A 27,194-nucleotide genomic window follows, 5' to 3' on the forward strand; every position below is an offset into this window, starting at 1 on the left:
AATAGCTCTATTCATGATGTAGGATGCGATCGCAATGCCTTCAGCCCAACAGTAGCATGAACTCCACTTTCAATCATCATGGTTATGGCCATCTCTTGTAGACATCGATTTCTTTTTTCTACAACTCCATTTTGTTGAGGAGTGTAGGGAGTAGAGAAGTTGTGCTCAATTTCATTTTCGTCACAAAAATTTGTAAAGCTTTGGTTTTGGAATTCTCCTCCGTGATTGGTTCTGATTGTTGTGATTCTATATCTTCTTTCATTATGCATTTTTCTAGCAAGTTTGTCAAAGGAATGAAATGCTTCATGTTTATGGGTTAGAAAAATAACCCAAGAGAAATGTAAATAGTCATCAACAATCACCAGGCAAGATTTTCTTACCTCATAGACTTGCATGACGTGTAGGACCAAACATGTCCATATGTAACGATTGCAGAGGTTTACTAGTAGTAATATTATTGATAGATTTGAAAGATGATCTGACCTATTTTCCCAAAGAACATGTATTGCACAAGTCACATTTACCATAGTTGATCTTTGGTAGGCCTCGTACCTGGTCTTTTGATGCAATTTTGAAAATGTGCTTCACGTTGATGTGGCCTAGTTTCTTATGCCATAGATCACGTTCCTCTTTGATGGACATCGAGCATTGCATTTCATCAAGTTCAACATTTAGCATATACATGTTACCATGTTTTTTACCCGTAACAAATTGGTTCGAGTCCTGGCTAGTGCCAATAATGCACATGTTTTTTCCAAAATTGATCTTGTAGCCTTTGTCGCACAATTGGATTATCCTGAGAAGGTTGTAACCTAGTTCTTGAACTAGTGAAACATCTTCAATGACTTAAGTTTCCCAATTTGACATTTCCTATGCCAATGATCTTCCCTTTTCTTTTCCCTCCAAAGGAGACATTTCCACCATCCACCTGTTTGAGATTTATGAACATATTTCTTTCTCCTGTCATGTGGCGTGAACATCCACTATCCAAGTACCACTTGTTCTTCTTCAGTATCGCTTGTAATCAAGAAGATTTTGATGTTTTCTTTGGTACCCATTCAAACTTGGGTTCTTTTGTGTTAGTCTTTGGTCTCGTATCATATCTCCAATAGATCTTTTTGGGCTTCATTTGCTCGACTGGGCATGTTTGCTTGTTATGACTAGGTTCTTTGCAAATAGAGCAATTGAATTGTTTGCCGATAAATCTAGTGAAATGATGTGTAAAGCAATCTTTGTAAGATTGAAAAGATTGTGCTTGTTTCAACCCCGTTTTGACATTTGGAAAAGGATTCTTCTCTTTGTGTTTCCTTTCACGTTCAAGTCCAAACTTATCATAAAGAGGAACTTGAATGGAAAGAATGTGCTGCTAGGTTTTTGAATTAAAGGAAAAATTTATGCTAATTTTTGAAATGTCTTCCTTTAAAGATTTGCTTTCCTTTTGCAGAGAGTCGCGTTCACTATGAGAGTTGATCGAGATCTTTTGTAGTTTCTCGAGCTCATTTTTTTGAGAAAGATTTTGTTTAGTGATTTTTGAAACTTCCTTTTTCAGTTTTGAAATTCTTTTTGAGGCCTTTTTGTGCTACAAAAATATTTCTTTTAGAAACTTTTGCTTTTCCTCATATGAAAGCTCAAAATCATTTACCTCTTCTTCATATTCTCTTGCAAACTCAGCCATGAGGCAAAGTTTGCTTCGTCATCGGCACTTGACTCGCTTTTAGTGTCACTCCATGTTTTGGCTTTGAGTGCTTATTTCTTTTTTGCGAACCTTCCTCCTATTTTCTTTAGGAGTAGGCATTTTGGCTTGATATGTCCTGATTTCATACACTTAAAACAGACAATGTCCTTATCTTTGCTTTCTTCCTTTCCTTTGACAGGGTTTTTTTTTCTTTCGAGAATCTTTGATTCTTTTTGCTTTTGAAATTTCTGCCTTTCTTCATAAGAGTCTTGAATCTTTTGGTGAACAAGACCATCTCAAAGTCGTTGCCTTCTTCAATGGATGTTTCACCTCCTACATTTTCATCATCAGCATTAAACACAATTACCTTTTTTCCTTTGGCAAGATTTTGCTTGTTTACGCCTTTAGCTTCATATGATATCGATGTCCCTATCAGTGTCCCCATGAGTTCGTCCATGGTGATGAGTTCGATTCTCATAGTTTCTCATACCGATGTTTTCATTGTCATCTACGTATCAAAAAGTGCTCTAAGTAGCTTGTTCACTTTTTCATAGTCTATGAAGATCTTTTTCTCGACTAGCCAAAAGAAGAGATTCGGTTATATTCAGATGGAGATAAAGCACAGTAAAGAAGATGTCTAGCTTTCTAATTGAGAGCACCTCTTTTTCGAGTCAATTCAAGGCGAGCAATTGCAGCGAGAATCGGCTCAGCACTTCGTTCTTTAGCGACAACATTAGCAGCAGACACGGCTTGACCTTCCACACCATTTTGTATTACGTCCCACATCTCCCGATCGTAGGCATCAAGATAGGCAAACATCATGTTCTTCCAGTAATTGTAGTTGCTTCCGTCGACGTATGGAGGCTTATTAGGTGTTGCGGATTCATTGCTAAAAAAACCACCAAAGTCAGCTATAATAAGGATCTTTATGCTCTGAAGAAATACACTTTAAATAACAAGCAACGGAGCTCTAATACCATATGTTGGGCTAACAATGCAACCTAAGGGAGAGGTGAATAGGTTGTTTTGAATCTTTTTCAAACTTTTGTGGAAAACCAAATGTAACAAAGAAAAGATCGGGTGAGCAAATGTTTCGCTAAGTAGTACTTGTATGTATAAGCAAATATATGAGATAGAAAATATTGGCACACCGGATATATAGTGGTTCGGCTTATGTACCAAGCCTACCTCCATTCTACACAACTAACGCCCACAACTCAAGTTGGAATGCACTAGTAAATTGCCTCACAACTTACAAACAATATGTCATCTGATTTTTCACATAATAGATCACACTATCTTGATATAGCCTCACTACTCATGGATGTACACTTGTTTTGCATGATTACAAGGCTATCGGATAATCACAAGATATTTGGCACTTATGTTTTCGACTAGAACAATTTTTAGAGCAACATTTGGATATTCAATCGGTTCGGGTTGGTTCTCCTTTGGCTTGGACCACCACCTCCTTTTATAAGCCTCAGAAAAATAGCCATTGGAGCACCTCTAGAGGGATAATAGAGTTATTGGAGTTCGATGGGGCATCTTATCTTTTTCATTGGAACCGCTTTCCCTTCGTTAGATAGGACTTTCCAAATTGTTGGTTCATAGAAGTTTCAAACTTCACCAATGATTTCATGAATTATATTTATTCCTTTTAGGGCTGGTTCAAAGCCTAATCAGCATCAATTTTGATGCATTACGCTCTAATAACCTAGCATTATTATATTTTTATTTTTCAAATTTCTTTGAAATATTAGGGAATTTTTAGATATTTCAACAGTTTTGAAATATCTATAAAAGGATTTTGATAGAAATTATGTCGCTATAATTAGCCATTATTATTTTCAACGGTCATTTTTTTAACGGTGGTATAACGTTTTTCTAATGACCATATAACGGTCGAATAACGGTTTCGTAACGTTTGATTTTGTCTTTATAAAATTTCAAACGGTCATTTTCTTTAATAGTTACCAATTGATTTACGACTCTTTATTAACCGCTCTATTTTTTGTTTTGCATATAAATTAGACTCCAAACGGCAATTATCGATTCTTGGATTGAAAAAGAGAATTTTCATTTTCTCCACATATCTTTCGTTTTATTGATGAGTTATACATATAACGTTGTTCTTGTTTCTTTTAATATGAAGTGCGGGATATAGAAGAATGTCTATTGTATCCTGGAATGATAGCCACTAGAAGGATTACTCACCGAATTTCGTACTCCGAGGGATGGGATTATCCTTAAGGATAGTGCTCGCATGCCTCAGACAATTATTCTTACTTTTCTTGTCTTTTTCAACATATTTCCTACTAGGTGTGACCCGTTCCAAGATGGGTAGTTCCCACCCTAAAATCGAGAACCGCCTACTAGGGATTGGTTGTGCAAAATGTGAACGTTGAACATCTGCTCTTTCCATGGATCCACTCGATAATCGAACCACCAGCCGGGTCCGGTCCTTTATTATGGTCTTACGGAGCACCTAGCGATTGAAGTAGGAGGGCTCATCTTAGGATTTTGGCAGTGCGTTATTATTGAAGTAAATGCCATTAGATTACTTGTATTATCCACTTTTCTATCACCCCAAAAGTGAGAAAAAAAAATGCCAAATAGATCCTGAAGGAAGTGGCTAAAGGGAACCAACTCTGCTGGAAAGAAACCATGACGGACAAAAACCTTTTGAAGAGCTATAATATCAGTAGAAAGGGGAGCAAAAGTAATAACAGGATGGCAATCCAAAAAAACACAAATAAAATCCCAAAAATATTGGAACTTATTGAAGCCCTTCCCCTCCCCGCCATGATCAAGTCCCAGACTCATGTAGCATTAAAAAGGGAAGAAAAGGCAAAATCGATGCTCTCCACTTTTTGTTCTTCCTAATAACATAAAATGCATCTAAAGTTTTGAAGCTTCATTTTCAAAAGCATCCATAGTAGACAACACATATCACACATAAAAATAAGTTTGCCACAACTAATCACAAGAGTAAGCAAGCAAATGACATAAATCAACTTCTCAATAGAGGATAAATGAAGTTGAATACTAATCTCCTTTTCTCAATAATGAAAAAGCAAGCAACTTCTCAAGCTTAGAGATCTCATAAACCAACGGAAATAAACCAACTTCTCAAGCTTTGAATCTAGAACCAAGTTTACAAAGGATCCACAAGTCATCTCTAACTTGAAACTTCAATTTATCCATAAAAGAAAAGACTGCTCCAAGACTCCAAGTTGTAACCAACTGAAAACAAAATAATATATTCATATATTTTTATTTTTATTTTTTTATTTTTATTTTTATTTCTTTTCCCTCAATCGGTCTTGCTTTTATTTTATTTATTTTTGGGTTCATCGACCGCCGACCCCAACTAGTTTGGAATAAAGGTGATGTTGATGTTGATGATGTATAATTACTCAACTTCAATTGTATAGAAGAATTACTACAAATGGGAATAAAACAATAAAATGCAAAATCTCACCACATATATTCCTTCCACTTCAACTTGCAAACTCTATGTATTGTTAATCTCCACATTGACATTATCCATATCTAACACAAAGAAGCTATTAGATAAAACATGCATTTATTAAATACATGAAAATTACAAGATAAGAAAAGATACGGACTTACCCGATTCAAACTTTTCCGCATTCTCGATGCACTCTTCAACAATACTTAGCTCAAGAATCGCTTTCAACTAATCTTGAGTGCAAATCAAAGCTTCTACCACTTTAAGAGTCAAAGAACTATGAAAGCTATCAAGCACACAACTGGATGTACTAAAAGTTAACTCTAAAGCAACGTTAGTTACGAGAATAGACAAAATAACCCGAGCCATCCAAGATAGGATTTTGAACTTTTGGCCAACAGTGTTCCACCACATCAAAATGTCAAGGTCACAAGCATCTTCACGTTTAGCTTTAAGATACTAATCGAGCTCGATTAAATCACCCTCATACTCTTTTTTCTCCTTGTCAATAAAGGCATCATACGCCTTTTTCACACGAAAATTGAAATCTTTCTCTCGATTACCCATATTGCAATTAGGATCGCGATTACTACCAATCACAAGTTCACCACCTAAATATTTGTCACAATAACTAAGAGAAGATTTTTCATAGAATTTAAACAAATGCTCTAGAGTCAACTTTGTCTCATTAAACATCTCATCGACTCTTGCACTATCTTCATAAATGAGTCCATAACAATGCCTCACATACTTCGACTTTTTTATAGGATCCAACACTACCACAATCAACATCATCTTATTTATTTTTTCGAAACTCCCATAATATTTTTTGAACTTATCTTTCATTTTTGCACCCATAGTTCTCACCGTAAGATCCTTAGCCTTCGACGTTTCTTTCAAATAATCACACAAAGAAGTTATCTAGTCAAAATACTTACTAGAAGTGATATACAAACTCCCCGACATCCTCTTGTTGGCATCATAAAACGTGTCCAAAAATTTGGAAGGATAATGGCATTTTCCCAATCAACGGAAGTCGGAGTGTCAAAATTAAGCTCAAAAGAGAAAGAAATATCATCTTCATTCATCCTTTCAAAAGCTTTTCTTAGCTTTAATGCGGTGTCTAACATTAGGTAAGTGGAGTTGCACTTAGTGCTGACATTAAGACAAACCGAACCCTTATAAGTGGTCATTTTACTCTCAATGTAACCTTGAAATATTTGAGCTCTCATAGAAGAACTCCTCACATACCTAACCACGTTTCGAATACATGCAATAGAATCATGTACCTCAGCCAAGCCATCCTTCATGGCCAAGTTCAATATATGAGTTGTGTACATCATGTGTAAAACTTCACTATCTAAGATCAATAGACTCTCTTTAGAAAATTATCTTTTCGGATAACCAAGGGTGGTATCATTCGAAATAGCATTATCCATAGTAGATGCATTTCACAATTGCTTTCCCAATACCCTTGCCCTTGTGACTAGAAATCACTACAAAATTGATGATTCTCTTGTGCAATTTCCATCTTCATCAATATAATGTGCAGTTAAACACAAATAGTTCATATTATGAATGGAACTCCATGTATCGGTTGTGAGTGTGATCCTAAACTTAAGCTTATGAAAGGAAGACTTCAACACTTTTTTTTTTTCACAAAAATACAATTTCATGCAATCTCTAGCCATAGCAAATTGTGACAAATGCATGAAGAGAGATTGTAACTTATTGATAAAATTTTGAAATCCCACACGTTTAACCAGCGAAAAAGGTTGTTCATCAATTATAATAATCTAAACAAGCATTTTCCCACAACTCTCTTGATCAAGATCAAACTTGCATGTAGTTAAAACACTACCAGTATTGGTATTTCTACCTATTGCTTGAGTCCTACCTACTCTATGTGATGTAAATAATTTTTGCTCCTTGTCTATATTGTGGGATTCTTTCTGCACTTATTCACATGCTTCAACATATTGAAGCACCATGATCAACATGGTATGAATACTGGGTCCCATAATAATTTCATATCATCATAACTTTCCTGTTCATCTTTTTTTGGTCTTCATGAAAATGAAGCCAAGCCATCGATTTTCACTTCCTAGGACTAGAAGGACAAGATTCAAGTTCGGTTACCTTGTTCGTGTTGGATGCCTCATCAAATCCTTCTCCATCTCTTGATTCATTGACATGTTAATAGATCCCGAATGAAAAAACAAGAGCTTGGTGTGGTCAATGACTTGTTCATGAGCACATAGGTCTATGATGTGAATTCTATGATAACGGATGAATAGAATGTCAAAATGGAACAAGATAATATGAACAAACCATCCGATTGGGAATACTTGGTGGGTGAAATGTGCTTAATAAATGATGGTAACATTTGTAAATTCGGCTCCTTGAATCTTTGTTGAGATGAGTTTGTCTTAGGATTTTTTAGGTACAGTTAATGGTGGGATGCAAGGCTATCCCTTGAATGCCTTTATTAGATTAATTCTCTACTGAAAGAATATTTCACGGTGCAATCATGTAAATATCAAAAGTTCATATCAATTAGCATAACTAGCATAGAAGTTGTCCCTTGAATGGCTTGACTTGTAATGCTTCTATGGCAAATACTTAAAGCTTATGATGTCGTTGGAGTCCGGAGAGGAATGACTACGTACTAAGTAGTGAGGATTTACAGGAGAGGAAGGCAAGGCTAATGATTGCAAGAGGGGCTAAAGGCAAGGCGATTGCGGACCCAGAGGTAACACATAATAGAGAGCTCAGGTGGCAAACAAATAGACGTGACCATGTGATTCGCACCATCACCATGCAAGTGCGAGGAGCGAAGAGAGCCGAGGAGAACCTGGGAGCAAAGGTCAAACAGATCGAGAGTCCGACATTGAAAGGGAGTAGATCGAGACCAAGGGAGACTAAGATTGATGCTAGGAACTTTACTTTTGGTTCGTGCGGTTGTGGCATGCATGGGTATTTGGGCTCGTGAAGCAAGTAAGAGCCTTTGAGGGAGATGGCTTCTTTGTATTATATAAAAGAACCGGTTCGGTTGGGCCGATTGAATGGTTTCCACTTGAAATTGGAAACCGATTCGGTAGTCGTTGGTTCCAAAAAATTGTAATCGGCAACCGGATCATACCCGGCAGTTATCATCCAAAATCAATCGGTTGGTTATGGTTCGGTCTGATTTGGATGGATCATGATTTTTTTGCTCGCCCCTATTTCCTACGATTGTTATTTCTATATGTTATCTAACATTTTTCCAACAAATAAGAGGCATAAATTCCTTATAGTACGTAATGTAGATATGGGTGGAAGGGTAGGGGGAGATCTCAATACTGGTAGTGTCTTAATGACTTGGATGTTTAATCAAGATCGTTGTAGGTAAAAGTTTGCTCGGTTCATCATAGTTGATCAACCTTTTTCCTTGGTTGAGCGTGTTGGATTTCATGAGTATGTCACTGAATTACAACCTCTCTTTAAACATATATCACAATTTATAGTAGCTAGAGATTGTATGAAGTTATATCTTAGTGAAAGAACTTAATTGAAGAATTACTTTGGTAAGTGTGATTCTAGGATCGCATTCACGATCGTTACATGGAGTTCCATTCAAAACTTAAATTATTTGTGTCTCACTGCACATTTTATTGATGAAATTGGAAGTTCCATAGAAGAATCATCCAATAGTGATGCATAGTCAAAGGGGTAGGGAGATTGGAAAAATGATGGAGAAATGTGTATCCTAGTTGGGAATAGAAAAAAAAGGTGTCTACAATCACCGTAGATAATGCCAATTTGAATGATGTTGCAATTGGTTATTTGAAGGATAAACATTCAAGAGAATATCGATCTTAGATGGTAATGTTTTACATATGAGGTGCACTACTCATATATTAAATTTGATTGTGAGAGATGGTTTGACTATGGTAGGTGCCTCTATTGCATGTGTTTGAAATGTGGTTAAGTATGTGAGGAGTTCTCCAATGAAAGCTAAAACATTTCAATTTTGCATTGAGAGTGAAAGGATCACTACAATGGTTTGGTTTATGTTGACATCCCCACTAGATGGAACTCTACTTACCTCATGTTAGACACCGTCATAGAATGCAGAAAAAGCCTTTGAAAGAATGGAAGGAGAGGATTTTTCTTTCACAAATAAACTTAACCATGATCTTCCTAAATATGATGATTGGAAAAATGCCATTGTTCTTTTCAAGTTTCTAGAATAGGTTCTATGAAGCTACTAAACGGATGTCGGGAAGCTCATATGTTTCTTCAACTGAATATTTGGAGGGGCCGGCTCTTTTGTCTAAATATTTGAAAGACGCGGAGAATTCTTTGGATCCTAAGCTTGAAGCTATGGGTATGAAAATGAAAGAGAAATTTGAAAAATGTTATGCTAGTTTAGATAAGGTAAATATGCTGGTGCTGATTGTGGTTGCATTAGATCTTTCAAAGAAGTTACACTATGTGAATTTCTGTAATGGAAATATTTATAAAGATGAATCGAAAATAAATGATATAGCATCTTGAAGAACTAGCTCACTGAGGTAGAGCTATCTTGCCAATAGGGACTCGGTTATTGTCAGATTTCAGTATAATTTGACATAGAAAAAGCCTGAGAAATATTTAGTGAAGGGTAGCATTGTGCGGCGAACATGGCGAGATTAAGAGTCCCTCACCTTATGAGAAAGTCATTTTGGATGTATTGCGAAATCTATTAGCAATACGTTACGTAGGGCGCAGTCAACCTAGAGGCTGCACAATGTCACAAGTTAACGAACGACCAAAATGACGCCAAATTTTATCGTTGGAATCGTGCAACCCTAGGGTGGTAGACTTTGATTTAGATATCCGAATGCGTGCGATACGCGCAATCATAAGTCCGAACTTGGAAAACGGATTGGTAGGTTGAAAGTCAGCTGTGGGCGTTTATTTAAATTAGATTAGCAACTCAAGGACTAACTGGCTGATTGTGAGCAAAGTTAGAGGAGAGTAATTTTTATGGACTATAACTAATTTTTATAACTAAGGTTCCGGGAGGAGGACGGCAAACTAGGAGGCTGTACGTAAATTATGGAAGGGAGATAGAAATGCCATGCATGGTTGAGAATATGAAAGAATAAACACTTGGCAGGTAGTAGTTTACATGGCCGGCCATCATCATTCTTGGATGCATGAAGTAATAATGAGCTTTGGGAAGCAAAATTCCATCATGTTTCCCCAAGGCTCGTGGAATTTACCGTCAAGAAATGAGGGGAGCTGTCGCAAAACTTAAATGGACGAGTGAGCTGCTGCATGAGAGTGTGTGTGAGGAACATGCCATATGTCATATTCTCTTCTTGACTCGCCTGAAGATAATCATTAGAAAGGTGAGAAAATGGAATTCATGATTAACCTCCCAACTTAGTATAATCCGCCTGATATCGTTAACTAGCCGAACTCCACATTTCATTTTGCTTTAGTTTCCTTAAAGATATGGTAATGTCCAGAAATCGTTTTTATCGCAGTCGCACCGAATTAGCGGGTACGGACATATGCATGTATTCATAGATACATGTGAGTCATGGATAAAATTGATAGAACATGGGACAACAAATGGAGGTGATCAACGCTACTATAAGATGAAGAAGTGGGAGGTGCCAAAGAGTATTAGTGGGAAAAATAACGAGATTTGCCATTTGGCAAATTATTCCTAAGCTCTTAGGGACTTATAATTGGCATAGGGGAGAGAGGGTAGAACCCTATCCATTGCGGTCGCTGAAATTGGAAAGCACCGATTGAAATTTGGGCAGCAAAGGAACCTGACTTGAAGAGAGGTAGGGTGAAACGCCAAATGAGGATGCAATGTGGATATAATGTAGTTGCCATTTGGCAAGTAGTTGCAAACCCCTAAAAAGCTCATGATGGTTTTGGAAGTGGAGCACCATGATCTGCTCAAGCGGTGCCAAGGAATGTGTGGAAGAAAAGGAAATGAGGTGGCAAGTGTGTGCGGCTGATAAAGGGAAAAGTGGAGTGCTCACAAATCGAAAAGGGCTGGTGGAAGGCTAATACGCATAGGTTACAAATATTACATAATGGGGATTGCCATCTGTTTTAATTCCTCTACAAGCCCACCAAGGGCAGAATGATTAAAAACCTTGGGAATGAGAAGTAATCATTCCCTTGTCTCCTTTCTACTATCTATAAATCGAACGAAGGGTGGGAAAGGGGCTTGCTCACGTTTCTCATTTGAAGGGTATAATTGTGAAGGCTCCCAGTTAATCTCCTCTCTACTTTCGGAATCTTGCCGCAAGCCACTTTCCTTGCCAATTTCCAAATCCAAGCGAGTTGAATTCCTTTCCTCTCACTCTCATTTGAAGGGTATACCCTTGATTGTGATCAATTAGACTGAACTGAAAAAGAAAAGAAATGAAAAATCTTAAGACTGAATCGGATGAGTACGAGAAAAGATATCAGCTTGAGACAATGAGAAATTTGCTGGTTATGTGTCAGTATATGGGTCAAGGAAAGTAGTCTGGAGTGGCCACATGTATCGTGAGTTTTGCTTACCTACCGTCCCTATATGACAACAAAAATTGAGAGTGAATTCAGTGGAGGTTACGGGCCGCAAATCAATCCGATAGTGACTCCTCAAGAGTCTGATGCGAATCCGATGGATTATGTACCCTTGCTATTATTAGGAACCAATATTTAACCAGTCCTTAAATTGCGGTTAGTTGAGTTAAATTGGTCGAAGAACATGCGATATGCAATATGAATTAGCGGATGAATAATAAACACGTAGGGTTCGAGACCAAGGGAGTTTTCGGTGAGAGGCCGTAAAGTTGTTAGCTTGATACAGCTATACGAGGTGGCTGAATAGAAACTGGTCCTTATCTAGTTAAGGAAAATGGTTGGTTCCAAAGGCGGGTGTCTTAGTTTGACGTTCTGATGGGGCTATTTATCTGTGGTTACTTAAGGTTTCATGCTCAAAATATGGTAAACTCGAATGTTTTAGAATGCTCAAAATGTGAAGAGTACCCTAGGAGTTCCTTGAGACCGTTGCGGGTATTGTGTAAATATCACGTCCGAAAACGTATGCGATACTCCCTCAACTTGTGAACTATAAAATTGGGTGTACTGTGAGATGAATTTCCTGTTGCATTAGTGCATCTTCATTCCATATTCAAGGATTGGAGTTGGTGTGCCGAGGGCCATGGAAATGAGCTCAGATTTACCCCGAGGAATACGGGATGCCCTGGTAAGTGGCATCAGGTGGACCGCGTAAAATAACGTGAAGCCTTGGAGGGAGGATTGCCATGACTGGGAATTTTCATGGAAGCCGGATACGGAACCGGGTAATAGTAAAAGTACTGCGAGATAATAACCACTCAAGGTGGTGAACGGCTGAGGTAGCATTGGGAGTGCATACATGTGCATATCATGACATACGTGTGCCATGTGTCTATATGGTGTGTGTGTGTGTGATTGATCCAATGACGAACTGCTAATAATCGTCTGGGGGCCGATTGCTATTTGGGGGCAGACTGAATGGTATTGCGGTTCAAGCGGGCGTAGACTGAATGGTATTGCAGTTCAAGCGGGCGTTAGAGGAATCGAATTTAACTCGCTAAGGTAACTTACACTTGTGGTATTCAATGTTTTAGATTGACAACATGGGTTCGTTTCCGATTTCCCGGGTACTTGCTACTGCCTCCCTATTGAGATGGCTACCGAGATATTTTAGAAGACCGTAGACTTGGAATTAGTGGTTGTGGTATTTTGGCTTATGGACGACTAGAAAATGTGGTATGTTGGCACACAGATGGGCTAGGCAACGTATGAGATCACTAGGATAACATTTCCATATTGACACTAGTCAAATTGGCTAATGTAACTCGTATGAACTTATGTATGTAAATATTTGTAATGATATGGTAGTTTGTGGCTTGTAAGTAACTTGATAATTCTGACTTGTCAATGAAAATTTCCATTGCGTGGAAATAAATGCTGAATTAACCTTAATAAATAGATGTGGTGACCTGGGACGTCACGGCTCTGATGGTAATACCCGAAGTGGGGGTGCTACAAATGAAATGTATGATAAGGTGAAGAACACAATGGAGCATTTGTATAAATTTTATGAGCAATCTTTTGCTTCAAATAATCAAAATTGTGGTGGCCAAAGTTTGAGTACTAATAGTAGTGGTTCCAATGCCAATGTTAATGAATGTAATAGCACGTATGACATCCAAACTTGGTGGAAAACCTTTATACTCTTGAAGAAGAAAGTGTAGATGACAACAAATTTGAGCTTGATTGGTATCTTGAAGATGAAGATGCTCTTGATCTTGACTTTTTGATGTGGTGGAAGACTACTGGCTCAAAATATAAAATCCTATCTTTGATGACTCGAGATATTTTGTCTATTTCATAACTACCGTTGCTTCAAAGTTGACTTTTAGTACATCGGAAGCTTTGATTTGCATTGGTTAAGAGACATTCGTATGCCGATTAATGTTGAAGAGTGCATTGAGAATGCATAAGAGTTTGAGTTACGTTAGTGATGTTTAGATATTTACATAATGTAATTCCTTTGGATATCTCTTAAATGAATGTTTTATTTAATTTTTTCTTCTTTTTAGATATGGATTGTACTAATGAAGAGATTATCATCGGGAATAGATTTTACGATTTGAAGTGGAATTACTATATGTGGTGAGGCTTTCCAATAATCATTTTAGTTTGGTTAATAGTAGTTTTAATTTAAAACTATTATTAAGTGATTAAATATGTTTCGACCAAAAAAAAAAGTGATTAACTATGTTTGTTGTTTCGTTTGATTTCAAATGGTTAGAATTTAGAGCAATTTTTCATTGATCATTGAGGATTTGAAGATCTATAATTTAGATTTTTATATCGCATCTTTTGAACTTTTTATTGTTTCTTCTATTTTACGTATTCAATGAAACAGTGTTGGCAAGAAGTTCTATTATAGGATTGAATTTTATATGAACTACAATGAATTTCGGTCTATTGGTGGCCAAAATTCAAAAGTCAAGAAGTTCCATGATATGAGTTATGGAAAGCTTTTTGCCAACAGTATTCATTCTATCGATTGTTCATCTATTTTACGTGTCCATCTTTTATGGATTGTTGTTAGTGAAAGATGAGATACTTTTATTTTATTTTATTTTTTGTTCCGCTCACTCTTCTTTTGCTTAATTAAATATCAAAGAAAAAAGAACAAATTGAAATTGATAGGTTCCCGAGTATCCTGGAATCGGATCCCGGAACGTGTGACAAGCTAGATTCCAAATTTCGGGATATGCAAGTTAAGTTTTTTTTTTTGGTCGAAATGCGGGGTAGATTTTAGGTTCCATAAAATGAGGAACCTATATTAATGAGTAGATTTCAGATTCCAAATTCACCCCTAACCACATGGCGAGATTTTTCTATTGCATGTTGACACAATGTTTTAACTGCGTAGTCTAACCTTTTTTTTTTTTTTTTGTAAAATAATAAATCAATACCAAAGAAAAGCTTTTTGATTTTTTTTTTACGGTTTATAAGATTCCTATTTAGTCATTTCCACAAAAATTAAACCAAATTTGATTCCAAAACTAATCCAAGACTAATTGACATGAATGACATGTTTTTTTGTTGTTGTTAAAAGTAACCTTTTATTTCATTCACTTGCTCAAAATACAAGCAGAAATATTCGCAATTTAACTCCAAACAAAAATACATCCAAGATAATTTCAGAACAAAACAAGCTACGGATAATAAAAGAAATCTTCAAAATAAGGTTATGAGTTACAAACTCAAAGAGGAGATTTATGACTTCTTCAAACCATAATAGGCGGCCTTCGGCGACCGATCACTAAATTTATCTTTCGTAATGAGTACACACCGAGAACTTTATCTATTGAGACGGTTTTTCTTTCCGACGGTGCGCATCTATGTTTGATGTCCCCAATACCATCACCGAAGGGAGTAAAAAAGTTGAATAAACCTTGAATAATAAAACTTGAATGTAACAAGTAATAGTCAAAATTTCAATTAATGATTTCGTTTATCTTTCAAAAAATGAATAATTTAAAAATTATTTTCTTAAAAATGACTATTTGATATCATTTGAAAGTAATTTATTAATAAAAAGAATAGTTTTATATCGGCAATCGTTCATATTGAAATATTTTGATGGATAATGAAAATCGTTTTATGAATAATACGAATTCTTTTATTTTTCGAAAAAAGAAAAGTTATATCGCACGTTCGTCCGGAGGCACGAAAACTGAGAAGGCACGAGTGGGAGAGAGGGGTCACTGGTGCTGCTACTGGTAGGGTTTTTCGACTGGTCATCATAGACAAAGCTCGTGTCGTCCCATAAATCATAACCACCGAGCTTTCACGTTTCCCTTCAACCTCACAAGCTCGGGTGAAGAACCCACCGTCGTCGTCCCACCTTCTTCCTTCCGTCCACAGCGATTATCGACCCGCCTCTGCACGAACTCCGGGAGAGACCACGATTTGCGAATCGCCTTTGCATCGTTATAGGCAGCGAGCCGTGTCGATGGATCTCAACGACTTCAAGATCATCAAAGAAGGAGAAGCGGAGATTCTCATGCACGCTAAAAATGAAGTCTTTTACAACAAGACCCAGGTGCGTAGTCCTCACCCCTTCTTTTTGCCTGTTCGTGTTTAAGGGATTTGACTCTTTGATTGATTAGTGGTATTCTTCAATGCTTTAAATATACCTTTTGCTGAGTTTCTCCAAGTATCATGAGAGGGAGGTAAGTCAGACTCTGGTTTGGTATGGTCTCTGGCGCTCCGATTCAGTTTGGCATGTGATGGCGCGCTTAATTTTTAGTGGGCTGTGTAGGGACAATCTTTTTTAAACTGCCCAAAAAATGGTTTTTTAGCTGGGAAGTGAGAAGTCAAGTGTAAATTCCTGAATGCTTCTTCCTGTTTCAAGTTTGGGCATTGGTGATTATTCCAATAGCTGCACCCAACTTGAGCAATGTCTTGTTACTGTTTTGGTACCCTTCCAAGATGTTCTAGTTGAGGTGCCTAGCTAATTAACAGCCAATTTAAAGAATCTGTAACTTTGCCATCGTTGAATGAATGAACTTCTTTTGCAAAGTGGCACCAAGGTATACTTGATTTATAATCGATGTGGCTTATGGTGTGAGAAATTACTAAATGCACCAGATGTGGTGAATGGGATAAAAACAAGACCATATGTACTTCCCGCATCAGAAAAAGTTTGGCATGGAAAGTCATCGCTTCTTTAAAACTAAAAGATGAATCTATCTAGTGTCATTTTGGTGGGCAGTATTCTATTTCTTTTATTCGACAAGTTGTCCAGTTAGTGAGTGTGAGGGGGATTTTCATTGATCTCATTGTAGCTTCTTTACACATGCAAAAGCTTTCCTTGAAAATGTCATGTCATGCCTGCATTATACTTTTACTAGTAGCTTTCCTTTAGAAAAGTGCAACAGATATATATAATATAATATAAGTTGTAGATGTCTCTTGTATTTAATTACTCCTTGAAAGGCCCCTGATTGTTCTCTCTTGTAATCAGGTTAACAATAGGGACTTATCCATTGCGGTTCTGAGGACATTTATAGAAAAACGAAGGCTGGAGCATGAGGCATTCTTGACAAGAAGGACAAAATCAGCAGAAAAGGTACTTGAGAAAAATTCGGAATCTATTTCAAAATCAGCACCCAATCAACTGCCAATGGATGATGTAAAATGTGATGGAGAGAAAGAAATGCTTGACGAGACGCCTCAAGAAGAACCGTGCAGTGTCCACGAGGACATTCCTGAGAGCACAAATGGAAATGGGAAAAGAGAGCTGAAGCCACCAAGAGTTCTTGAGGTACTCCGTAACCAGTGTTCCTCTCTTATTTCATTTCACTCATGAAATAATGCTGCATATTCTGATCATTTCCTTGTGACTGAAGGCTTTATCAGCATCTGGGTTAAGAGCTCTAAGATATGCCCGTGAAGTAGAAGGGATTGGTCAAGTTGTGGCCCTAGACAACGATAAAGGTTGCTTCAATTTGGGATGGGATTTTAATTTTGATGATACCCCCTCCTTAAAAGTTCACGATGGTTTTTACTTTTGGTAATGCATGTAGTGATTCGTCCTTTACTAGGATGCATATTTGCACTCGTGTCACTTGCGAAGAGGAAGTTTTTTCTCTACCTTTTTCGTCTATCTGCATGTGCCTCACATGGCAGGGTGCCTGTTGAATGTCCATTCATTTTATGATCTTGTACTTTGATTTCCTTTCTCATTTGGATGAATTTACTCTATCCAACTTTGGGTAACGTTCGTGGGTAAATGTGTTCCCTTTAACATGTGTTTGGACATTCTTCTTTGCTGTCCCGTGCATCTTGTACATACTGCATACAGGCATTAATATCTCTTTTTATTGCCCCTGCAGTGTCAGTTGAAGCTTGCAGGCGTAACATTAAATTTAACGGTTCAGTTGCTTGTTCAAAGGTGGAATCACATCTTGCTGATGCTCGAGTATTCATGCTCACCCACCCAAAAGAGTTTGATGTGGTATGGGAGCTGTTTTATACCCAAGTCTTATATTTGTTAACTGACTTCGGGCTGGTCCTTATTGAGGATAATAGATCATCAATTGTGGCTGCTTTCATCAAAATTTTTGATATTTTTCATAATGAACCTCATTCACCCTGTATTGTCTCGTCTCAGGTTGATCTTGATCCATATGGTTCTCCTTCTGTTTTCTTAGACTCCGCTGTTCAATCCGCTGTTGATGGGGGAATGCTGATGTGCACAGCAACTGACATGGCTGTGCTCTGTGGTGGAAATGGCGAGGTTTGCTATTCCAAGTAAGTTTCTGAAGTTCTTGCTTTCCTCTCACTTTGAATTTTCTTAAGTGAATCCATTATATCCGCTTATGTCTTTCTTTATGGAATCTAGATATGGTTCCTATCCACTAAGAGGGAAGTATTGCCATGAAATGGCTTTGAGGATCCTTCTAGCCTGCATTGAGGTAATTTTTAGTGTTTCTCATGTCAGTCTTGATGTCTGGCTAAAAAATAAAAGTCAATCTTGATCAAGGATCACATCAGGCTTGTCTCATAAAAAGATTTCTCAGTAACTAAAAGTAGTGTCTCAGTTATCTTTTCCAATATAATTGAGCAACTGCTATCTTTCCCTGAGTGAAATTATTAATTTAATTCCACATTTACAGGAGCAGGAGATTTATGGAAGCATGCATCTACGCTTTTATTTTTTCAGTTCAAGTGCTAGGCTTAGGTGTGGTTGTTTCTGAAAGGAACTTGAATGCAATATTTCCTTGAGCTTACAGAATTTTTTAGGAATGCACATCTATCATCTGTAATCTACATGATATCAGTGTGTTAGATGGTGGTTACACCCAAAAGTTTTTGAAGGGACATATGAACCTCAACTTTTCTGTCTTTCCAAGGTCACTGTTTTGGTATCTCTCGAGAAGTTCAAAACTGACTGGTCAATTTTTCATTTTTCTTTGTTACACAGAGCCATGCAAATCGGTACAAGCGGTACATTGTTCCCGTGCTATCTGTTCAGATGGACTTCTACATACGAGTTTTTGTCCGGATATACACGTAGGTGGTTAACCTGATCTGCATTAGGATGTTGGTGGAATATGATTTGTAACTATGGATTAGTCTCTATCATGGTCTGATGGCTGATGTAATTGATGCAGTTCGGCAAGTGCAATGAAGAATACTCCCCTTAAGCTGTCATATGTTTATCAATGCACTGGTTGTGATTCTTTTCATCTTCAGCAGATTGGAAGAACAGTTTCCAAGGTTTGTATTCTGTTTGAGAGTGCTTTGTCACATACCTAGTTGATTGGGAATGTTACAACTTGCTTGACCTGAGATTACTAATTGGTCTTTAACAATGTTACGCTCCAAAAAATGCAGAAGACTAGTGGCATGCTTGAGTACATGAGGCTTAACCTATGATAATTATTCTTGTAGTCATGGTTCAATTGTTTTTCTTTTTAAGCATTGCATTTTGATGCTCATTTTTCTTTTGGCTACTCATGGGATCAAGTTCACAGAATAGATGTTTCTGCTGTCATATTAGGTCTATTTATTTGGAATTAGCATTTATACTAATTTGCTTCCTTAACTATTGTTTAATTTTCATTTTGAGAGCAAAGGTCGATTTTCTGGCATTGTGTATAATGAAAATCTAAGTAGGAGATGTTTGGAGTGTTCTCTACCCTATTGGTTGAATCTGTATTTAAAGGTGATTTGAGCATATTTCGAGATAAACATGTGAAGTTCTTGTCTTTTGAGCTAGATTAAGTTAAATGGGGTGAGAACAATGCCAGAGCATCATTTGTACCTAAGTAGTTTCAAGTGTTTCACTTTTTAGTCTCTATTTTAGGTTTTCCTCCAGAAAAGGGTGTGTGGAGCTGTTCAAGCACCCGAATATTCCCTATAGGATGTCATAATTCCTCGTCCCAATGCCACATGTGTGTTCCTGGGTTTGTCCGGAGAGAGAGCACAGGCTTGGTCTACTTTATGTTATTAGTTCTAGTTGTCATTTGATAGGTCTATGAAATTGAATGGCTGGAACAAGGATTCACATGTCGAATCTGAGGTTGAAATCAATTTAAGTTTGCAACTGTAAATAGTGTCCAAGACACCGTGTAAGCATTTGTACTAAAATTTTTAATTACTTTCTGCTCCTGCTCTAACTCAATTATTGTGGCCGCTTGGTTGTGTGACAAGGTTATCTGTGTGTTTATAAATGAAAAACCTTTTTTTAAGTTCATTTTCACTATCTATGTCAATGCTCAGCATCTTTAGTTTCTTGTTTTCAGTCATTCTAGTCAATGTGTTGATTAAACGATTTTGCCCCTCCAGAGTAACAGCGTGAGGTATTTACCTGGGTTTGGTCCTGTTGTCCCTCAAGAATGCACCGACTGTGGGAAGAAATTTAATATGGGAGGTCCTATATGGTCGGCGCCTATCCATGATCACGAATGGGTGACTTCGATACTTGCAGATTTGAAAACCATGAAGGATCGATATCCTGCTTATGATCGTATATCTGCTGTTCTGACAACAATCTCAGAGGTGAACCTGTCCTCTTTTTTCATCTTCATCTAAGTGAATTGGGAGTCGCATGACCTTAAACTAAGAGCTGCAATTGTAAGGTAATAGCTTTTGCAGAAGTCACATGGCCTCATCTCTCTGCAACTGTAAATTTGGCAATTGTGTGGGTTCTAGAAATGATAATGTTTAATAACCAAATTGAATGAACTTGTATGGCTTCATTATCTGATCCGGTGAAGTAATTGGGTCTTTTACGTGTCACTATACTACTGTGGCTTCTTTTGAACAATTGTTTCGTGGAGGTTAACCTTTAAGTGCTTTTGCTCCCTCACTCTTTGATTACATAATTTTACGCAGTTTTATTTGTGCAGACAGATACAAGCTTTAATCAGTGTGCTGCTTGCTCATTACAATTGTACTTTACTTTTTTGGGTTGATCAACGTGTTAATTCTTGGAGGATGTTTCTGCAGGAACTGCCTGATATTCCTTTATTTTTAAGTTTGCACAATCTCTGTGCCACCCTAAAATGCACCTCGCCATCAGCAGTTATCTTCCGTTCTGCCGTTATTAATGCTGGATATAGAATCTCTGGAACTCACGTGAATCCGTTGGGGCTGAAGACGGATGCTCCCATGGATGTTATTTGGGACATCATGCGTTGCTGGGTAAGGACTCTCCCGATTCTTCTTGGGCTACAAACTGGAGGATGATAGATGCCCCCATGGATGTTTCCGTGATATATTCAGACATGGTCACTTATCATTGTCATAAAGACACGTCCATAGAGTTTATGTTGTATTTCTCTTGTAGGTTAAAAGTCATCCTGTCAAAGAACAGCCTCCAGATCAGCCAGGAAGTGTGATACTGGCCAAGGAACCAGCTTTCCAAGTGCGTTTCCTCTTACAGTCCTTCCTTTTTTTCTTCTGTTTGTTTCTCTTTTACATACATGCACGAGCTATACAGTTCCCTCCTTATGCTATGAAAATATGATTCATGTGGGTGCACAGTCTTGGCAAGCACGCCAATCACCAATAAGATGTCTTAATTGTCGGTAGCGGTTCTTTTAATTAAAAAGATTGTTTGGAGCAGGCGAATTTTGCTCGAGCTGTCGCATCTCTGAGCAAGGCACAAGCCAAGAAGGTCGCGCGCTTCCTTCCAAACCCTGAAAGGCATTGGGGTCCAAAGCTGAGGGCAGGTCGTCAAATCACCAGCAAGCACGTATCTCTTTTGGGTCCAGAGGCGGTAAATGGATCTCTCAAGCATGATGACGACGATGATGATGAAGAGGCTCCCCGCGAAGCTAAGCGTCAAAAGACAGCAGATCCCACCTTAGTTTCATGATATTGACTAAAAAGAGTATGTCTGAGGTGGGCTTAAATTCTATGGAATTGCAGTCGTCACAAATTTTGATCTCGTGTTCTGCTTGGCAGGCTCCAATGGAGGATTGCCTTATTTGTGGCGCTTTATTGTCATTTATTCTTGTAATGTGACATAGAAACTAGAACTTCCAATTGATTTATTACCTGCCTTAGCTCCATGGTTGTGTAACTTAAACCATGGTCTTTGGCCCAGTGAAGCTTTTCCTCCCTTAAGAATGTGCATATAAAATTGTTTGCTTAGCCTCCGTCTCGGCTTACATCAGATACTTGTCTCTCTTCTTTTTCTATTCCCTCTCTATCTTCTGTCAACATATTCTTGAGGGCCTTATTCTTATGATAAACGATATTTCAGCAGTAGGTTAGGAACTTGATGAAGCTGGGAAGGATTAACACTGTAGCTTGAATGTTTTGTTTATGAATGTCATTGGGACATCAAGCTACAATAATTGCGTTTTGATGATGAAATGGTAGTCTTTGCATCTTCTTCTTCTTCTTCTTCTGGCATTATGCTTGGAATTATACTCAAGATTCTGCAAATGATTTGAGTACAATAAGATGGGCCGGTTCGATTGCGTTTCTTGTTCGTTTAGTTACTCAATGATTGTGTAGAGAATGAACTGCCAGGGTTTCTGGTTTTGGAACAGATACCGTGTTATCCTCGAAATTATCACTTGGTTCACTGCTTATAGTAAGTGCTCCTGCTAATTTCCACCAAATTTTATGGTATTTGCATTACCTTGTGAAATGTCTGGTTCGAGGTTCTCTGAATCCTCGTTCACTGTAACTTGGAGACAGAAATCCATCTATCAAAAGCAAACCTGATCCAAACATTGAGTGCTTTAATCTCTTTGGCCCGATTGTACAATCAGAATCACTCGTTCATTGTGGCCTATTTCTGTGACGAACTAAAACCTCCCGCTTAGCGAAATTGGATGCCTTCCATCACCATCAAACTGTTAATCAAGTTGGATTCATCAGATCATAACTGTTGGGTTGAGAGGGCTCATCCCGCGGCCCTGCCAATTTGGTTCTAAGCGGGTCTCTGGAACTTGGAATTGCCGGTCGGTCTGGTTGATATCATGTTCCATGGTCTATCTGTGAACACAAGTCAGGCAGGAAACTCCTGTGCTTCGGCTTTTACTCTCACCTGTTTGCACAGAGGTGCAGTAATTCACCATCCCGTTTCTTGCAGTGTCAAACACAACAGCTAACTCACATCGGACCAGGTATGTCTTAAGGTAGACCAATCAACTTTCCTGGAAAATCGAACAGTTTTCTCGGGCACAATGTATGCTCAACTGGATGAACGATGCCAGAGAAAGAAGTCTTGCGGATTAGTGCTCGCAAGAATGTATTTGGCCTTAATATATTTTCAGATTTGGTGAATGGCATCTCGACTCTCACCCATATCATTTGAATCTCATGTGCACAATTACATGTGTACCTCCTTATACGGAACTATCATTAACGTGCAAATCAAGGACGCAGGGATAAGTAGGCAAGTGGTCGTCTGATCACCGGTCTATTCATAACCGGTAATTTCTAACTAGAGATCTAGTCATTCACAAATGTGTTTCTCTTTACATGTTGTCCCTTTTACAGAAAAGCTCAGTAAGATCTGACTCTAATGTGCAATCCCTTTGGTGCTTCAACTCTCGGAAATTTCATCAGTTTCTCTCCTCCAACTTCTTCCCATCTGCACAGAAAATGAATCAAATTCCGTTCATTCACATGTCAGCCAAGTCAATCATCTCGTGTCTGCTGATGAACACATTGATGGTATATGATTTTTACCTGTATCTGGTTACAAAGTAGTGAAGAAATGTAGAAATCTCAGCGATCCCGAGTTCCTTTCCGGGACACTGCCTCGTGCCCCCACCGAACAGTAAAAAGTAGTTTTGTGATTCCATGCTTCGGTCCTAAGTAAAGAATTGCAGTTATCAGGGTCAACAATCTTCGTGCAAATAAAAGCAAGAGAAAACTTCTGAGGGTTGTGATCTAATCGACACGAACCATCCATCTCCATGGATTGAAAGCGAGGGGATCTTCGTACAAATGAGGGTCGTAGTTTATCTCCCTCGTGTAAACATATATTCTCCAGCCCTTTGGAATTGTAAATCCTGCGATAAAGAATCACAGGTTCATATGAAGTTGATCATTAAAAGAAATGTTCAGTTGTTTCGAGCTATGGCTGGAACAATCTTATGTTACAATACCGAGAATTCTCGGAATCATTTGAAATTTTACCACTGAGTTCCATATCCTGAGTAGTTTTCCTCAACACCCCATTTACAACAGTGGCCAATCTGGATGTTTCAAAGATCACCTGCACAAGGGGGGAAAAAAATCAGAGCATGCACAGTGAGACATGACTCCTGTTTTCATTTTCAAAATCACATAATGATCCTTTCCTAGACGAGTGTATGTTGCATTGCGTCTTACCGCACGTGTGAACTGCATCGACTTGAAATCGTTCCAGTCGATCGGATCTTCAGGCTCTTTGGCGTCTCTGATTGCCGAATGTTCTCTCTGCCCGATTTCGAAGCAAGTCAGAATTTCATGCAAATTGAAAATAAATGAGGCGAGCGTATTCGGAAGTTAAAAACCGAGAAGGAATACTAACTCTTAGTTCTTGAAGCACCCTCGGGTGATCATGCAGGTACTTGATGGTCATCATGGTTGTTGTTGAGACAGTTTCATACCCAGAGTACAAAACGGCAATTATCTGGTCTATAATCTCCTCATCCGTCATCTTGTATCTGTTTTCATCTTCCCTCATCAAATAGCCAAGCATGTCTTGGTGGGTTTCTTCGGAAGCCCTTCTCTCCTCCAGAAGTTGCCTTAACATGCTGACAATGTTCTTCCTTGCCTAGAGAAACAGAAAGAAGAAGAAGAAGAAGAAGAAGAAGATGATGAAGTCAATTCGATTGAAATAGGAGAAAGTATGTCCGTTTGAACTCTTCCTTTCAATCACAATGGGAGCTAACTTGCCTGAAAACCGCGGCGATAATTTGTGCCGGGAAAATCAATAGGCAGGGACAGAGTTCCTAGGACCAACTTGAAAAATTCATCCATGAACTCCCTGGCTTTCGAGCAGGATTCGATACTGGCAATTTGCTTTAGAGACGATAGAAATGCCATCTGAATTTGGAGAAGAAGAAGAAAAGGAACACGATCACTAGCGGAACACTACAAGTGTCAAGAACTAGATGAATCAACAGTATCACGTATGATGCTCTATGCCTGTTTGGTTTTTTCTTGAATGTCGACGGTGTTGTGATGATCAGCCCAGTTGCTGAGGTGGGATCTCATGAACTCATCGATCTGGGGCAGTAGATGGTCCCTGATCATGGCGGGGCTGACCAGGGCGAGCAACGTCCCTCTCATGCGCCGGTGGGCGGGCCCGTGGACGGCGGCGATGTTGCTCTTGCCCAATATGTCGAGCATGGACTGCGGGTAACCGGGCACGAGGCCCTTCGCTTCGTTCATGAGGATGAACCTGTTGAGCTCCGGGTCCATGGACACAACTGTCGGGCACCCCAGAATGTGGGACTTGTACAAACTCCCATACCTGTCAAAAGTATAAAAAAAGATCAGGTACCTCAGACCAAATTATAGGAAAAATTGCCGAATCGGCAGCTATTGAAGTGGACAAAAAGCCAGAGACTCTCAAGAGAAATGGAAAGGATGAAGCACATTACACACAAAAATGTAGAGAGTGGAACCAAAAGTTTTAATCTTTTTGCAGAAAAGGAATGCAGTGATGCAAAGAAGTGGGTGATGAAATGACCTTGCTCTCTGATTTTTCATGAAGCTTGGGCCCTGTTTCAGGAACTCTGTGGTCTCGCCGAAGAAGGGCCAGCCCATCGTGCCCGGCGGCAACCCTTTCTTCCTCCGGTACTTCACCTCATTCCACTTCAACAAAGCAGTGCATGCACCGAGCAGCATGAAGGCCAGAAGAAGCAGCAGAACGTGAACCGCCATTGACGCTCTCAAGCAAGCTCAGCTCAAGCAGGAGAGCTCTGGGATTACATTCTGCTGGTAAGTAAGTACGTGTATATATAGGCCAGTGCGGGTGGCAATCCCCCCTTAATTGTATTCCAATAAGCAAATCAGCCAGATCGTTCAAAAGGGTCTTTTTTAAAATTGATCACAATCAGCTCTTGCATTATCATAATGACTCTGAACCCAAGTTGTCACCCTATGGTTTTCAACCTTTTCCTTGCGTATAGAGAGGGGCCGAACTGTGGGAGCCTCTTAGGACTCTGCAAGCCCAAGAATTTTTAGATTTAGCCGAAAAAGAAAGGTTTCTTTATCAACGCTTTTTACACGGCGCACGGCTCAACTCAACAGTAAAAGGCAAAGGCGAAAGTAAAAGTTGGGAACGTCCTTTGACTATCTTGTGATCAGATTCTGATCTACCGGTGGATTTGAAAAAAGTTGCATGCAAACATGCCCTGCGGAGTCAATTCGTCTCCCAACACCACCTCCGCAGTTTGACTTGTTGACAAATGTGGGCAAGCGGAGGAGTGTGCTACGTTAGGCTACTCACAGCTACGACGGTAGAGTTATTGAAGATGGGTCGTGGACTCACGGGGAGGTCTCCAAGAAAATGATTTGGGAATCATTTTTATTATTCGTTAGATAGAGAGAGAGAGAGAGAGAGAGAGAGAGGCACATGTGCACGGAACATCCACTGAACCAATAAGAAAAAAGCAAGTCCAACAGCCCAAGAGCTCAAGAAACACTTCTGCTGACTCGGGTCAATTGAATTGGATCCATCACTGCCGTTAATTATTTGAATTTCACGTGAATCCCGTCGGTCGATCGACGAGGCTAGTGATCCAGCTTTCGGCTTGAGAATTTTCTTGAGCGCTCTCCAACGCCCGTCAAAAGTGCCAAGAAGATCCACCCCAGAAATCCCAAACTAACCACAAGAAGACACAAGCAGGGTCTCCAGTGACCATGGGAAAACGAGAGAGAGATGAGAGAGTTTTTCGGTTCCAGCAGTAACAATTTCGTTTCTTATAGTTATAGGCAGTTTGAAGCTGCGGTCATGGCTGGAACTTCTCGGGCTCTGAGCTGTGCCCGTTTGACTTTAAGGGACTCTGAACTTGAACGCGGTCGGGAAGACATCGAGAATGGCACCGTCTTTTCGTCCAGTCCGCTGGTCCCACGCTCGAAACTAAAAAACAAGATTCCACCGTCTTCCGCGGGGTGAAAATCGAAGTGGGGATCCTCTGGAAAACGAAGGCTTTTAGTTGGAGACACTCGTGGACAGCGAGGGAGGAAGTGCGTGGCCAAACTAGAAAGTACCAAAGGACCATAAACAAAGATCGCACCATGATGGTGTTCTCGTTCCTTTTGGACCAGGGGGTCTTTCTGAACAACTGCGAAAAGGGTCAAAAGAGAAAGTGCTTGCGCAGTCATTTGTCCCAAAAGACTGTTTAGGTTATCACCGACGGGGATAGCCATGTCTTTTTGGACGAATATCACTGCGTAAATAGACTATATGTAAATTACAAACAACTGTAGTTTGTAAATTCCTTTTCTCAAAGAACAAAA

At 38.9% G+C, this 27,194-nt stretch overlaps 2 protein-coding genes across 2 annotated transcripts; one reads left to right on the forward strand and one right to left on the reverse strand.

Moving 5' to 3' along the window:
- The first annotated feature begins 15,481 nt into the window (after positions 1 to 15,481).
- LOC115755528 (probable tRNA (guanine(26)-N(2))-dimethyltransferase 2) lies at positions 15,482 to 21,874 on the forward strand. The gene is made up of 12 exons (XM_030694970.2): positions 15,482 to 15,804; positions 16,729 to 17,028; positions 17,114 to 17,201; positions 17,600 to 17,721; positions 17,878 to 18,017; positions 18,109 to 18,181; positions 18,691 to 18,779; positions 18,881 to 18,986; positions 20,058 to 20,270; positions 20,721 to 20,915; positions 21,061 to 21,138; positions 21,340 to 21,874. The coding sequence occupies exons 1-12, from the start codon at positions 15,715 to 15,717 to the stop codon at positions 21,589 to 21,591; spliced, it is 1,746 nt and encodes a 581-aa protein (XP_030550830.1). The 5' UTR covers positions 15,482 to 15,714; the 3' UTR covers positions 21,592 to 21,874.
- A 1,129-nt stretch (positions 21,875 to 23,003) lies between these two features.
- LOC115755529 (cytochrome P450 85A-like) lies at positions 23,004 to 25,763 on the reverse strand. The gene is made up of 9 exons (XM_030694972.2): positions 25,420 to 25,763; positions 24,873 to 25,200; positions 24,621 to 24,770; positions 24,253 to 24,498; positions 24,072 to 24,158; positions 23,877 to 23,955; positions 23,643 to 23,749; positions 23,424 to 23,548; positions 23,004 to 23,325 (listed from the first exon to the last, which is right to left on the reverse strand). Exons 1-9 carry the CDS (start codon positions 25,611 to 25,613, stop codon positions 23,238 to 23,240), a joined length of 1,404 nt encoding a protein of 467 aa, XP_030550832.1. The 5' UTR covers positions 25,614 to 25,763; the 3' UTR covers positions 23,004 to 23,237.
- Positions 25,764 to 27,194: the final 1,431 nt, after the last annotated feature.

This window comes from Rhodamnia argentea, chromosome 8 (assembly GCF_020921035.1).
Source record: "Rhodamnia argentea isolate NSW1041297 chromosome 8, ASM2092103v1, whole genome shotgun sequence".
NCBI lineage: Eukaryota > Viridiplantae > Streptophyta > Magnoliopsida > Myrtales > Myrtaceae > Rhodamnia > Rhodamnia argentea.

Excerpts from the sequence above, each read along its gene's own strand:
- LOC115755529 (XM_030694972.2), bottom strand. The coding sequence starts at position 25,613 with ATGGCGGTTCACGTTCTGCTGCTTCTTCTGGCCTTCATGCTGCTCGGT. Across the intron at positions 24,159-24,252 it reads GGGTGCTTCAAGAACTAAGA|AGAGAACATTCGGCAATCAG; the intron begins GTTAGTATTCCT and ends GAAATCGGGCAG. Across the intron at positions 23,750-23,876 it reads TCAGGATATGGAACTCAGTG|GATTTACAATTCCAAAGGGC; the intron begins GTAAAATTTCAA and ends TCTTTATCGCAG.
- LOC115755528 (XM_030694970.2), top strand. The coding sequence starts at position 15,715 with ATGGATCTCAACGACTTCAAGATCATCAAAGAAGGAGAAGCGGAGATT. Across the intron at positions 18,018-18,108 it reads GGCGAGGTTTGCTATTCCAA|ATATGGTTCCTATCCACTAA; the intron begins GTAAGTTTCTGA and ends TATGGAATCTAG. Across the intron at positions 20,916-21,060 it reads GGGACATCATGCGTTGCTGG|GTTAAAAGTCATCCTGTCAA; the intron begins GTAAGGACTCTC and ends TTTCTCTTGTAG.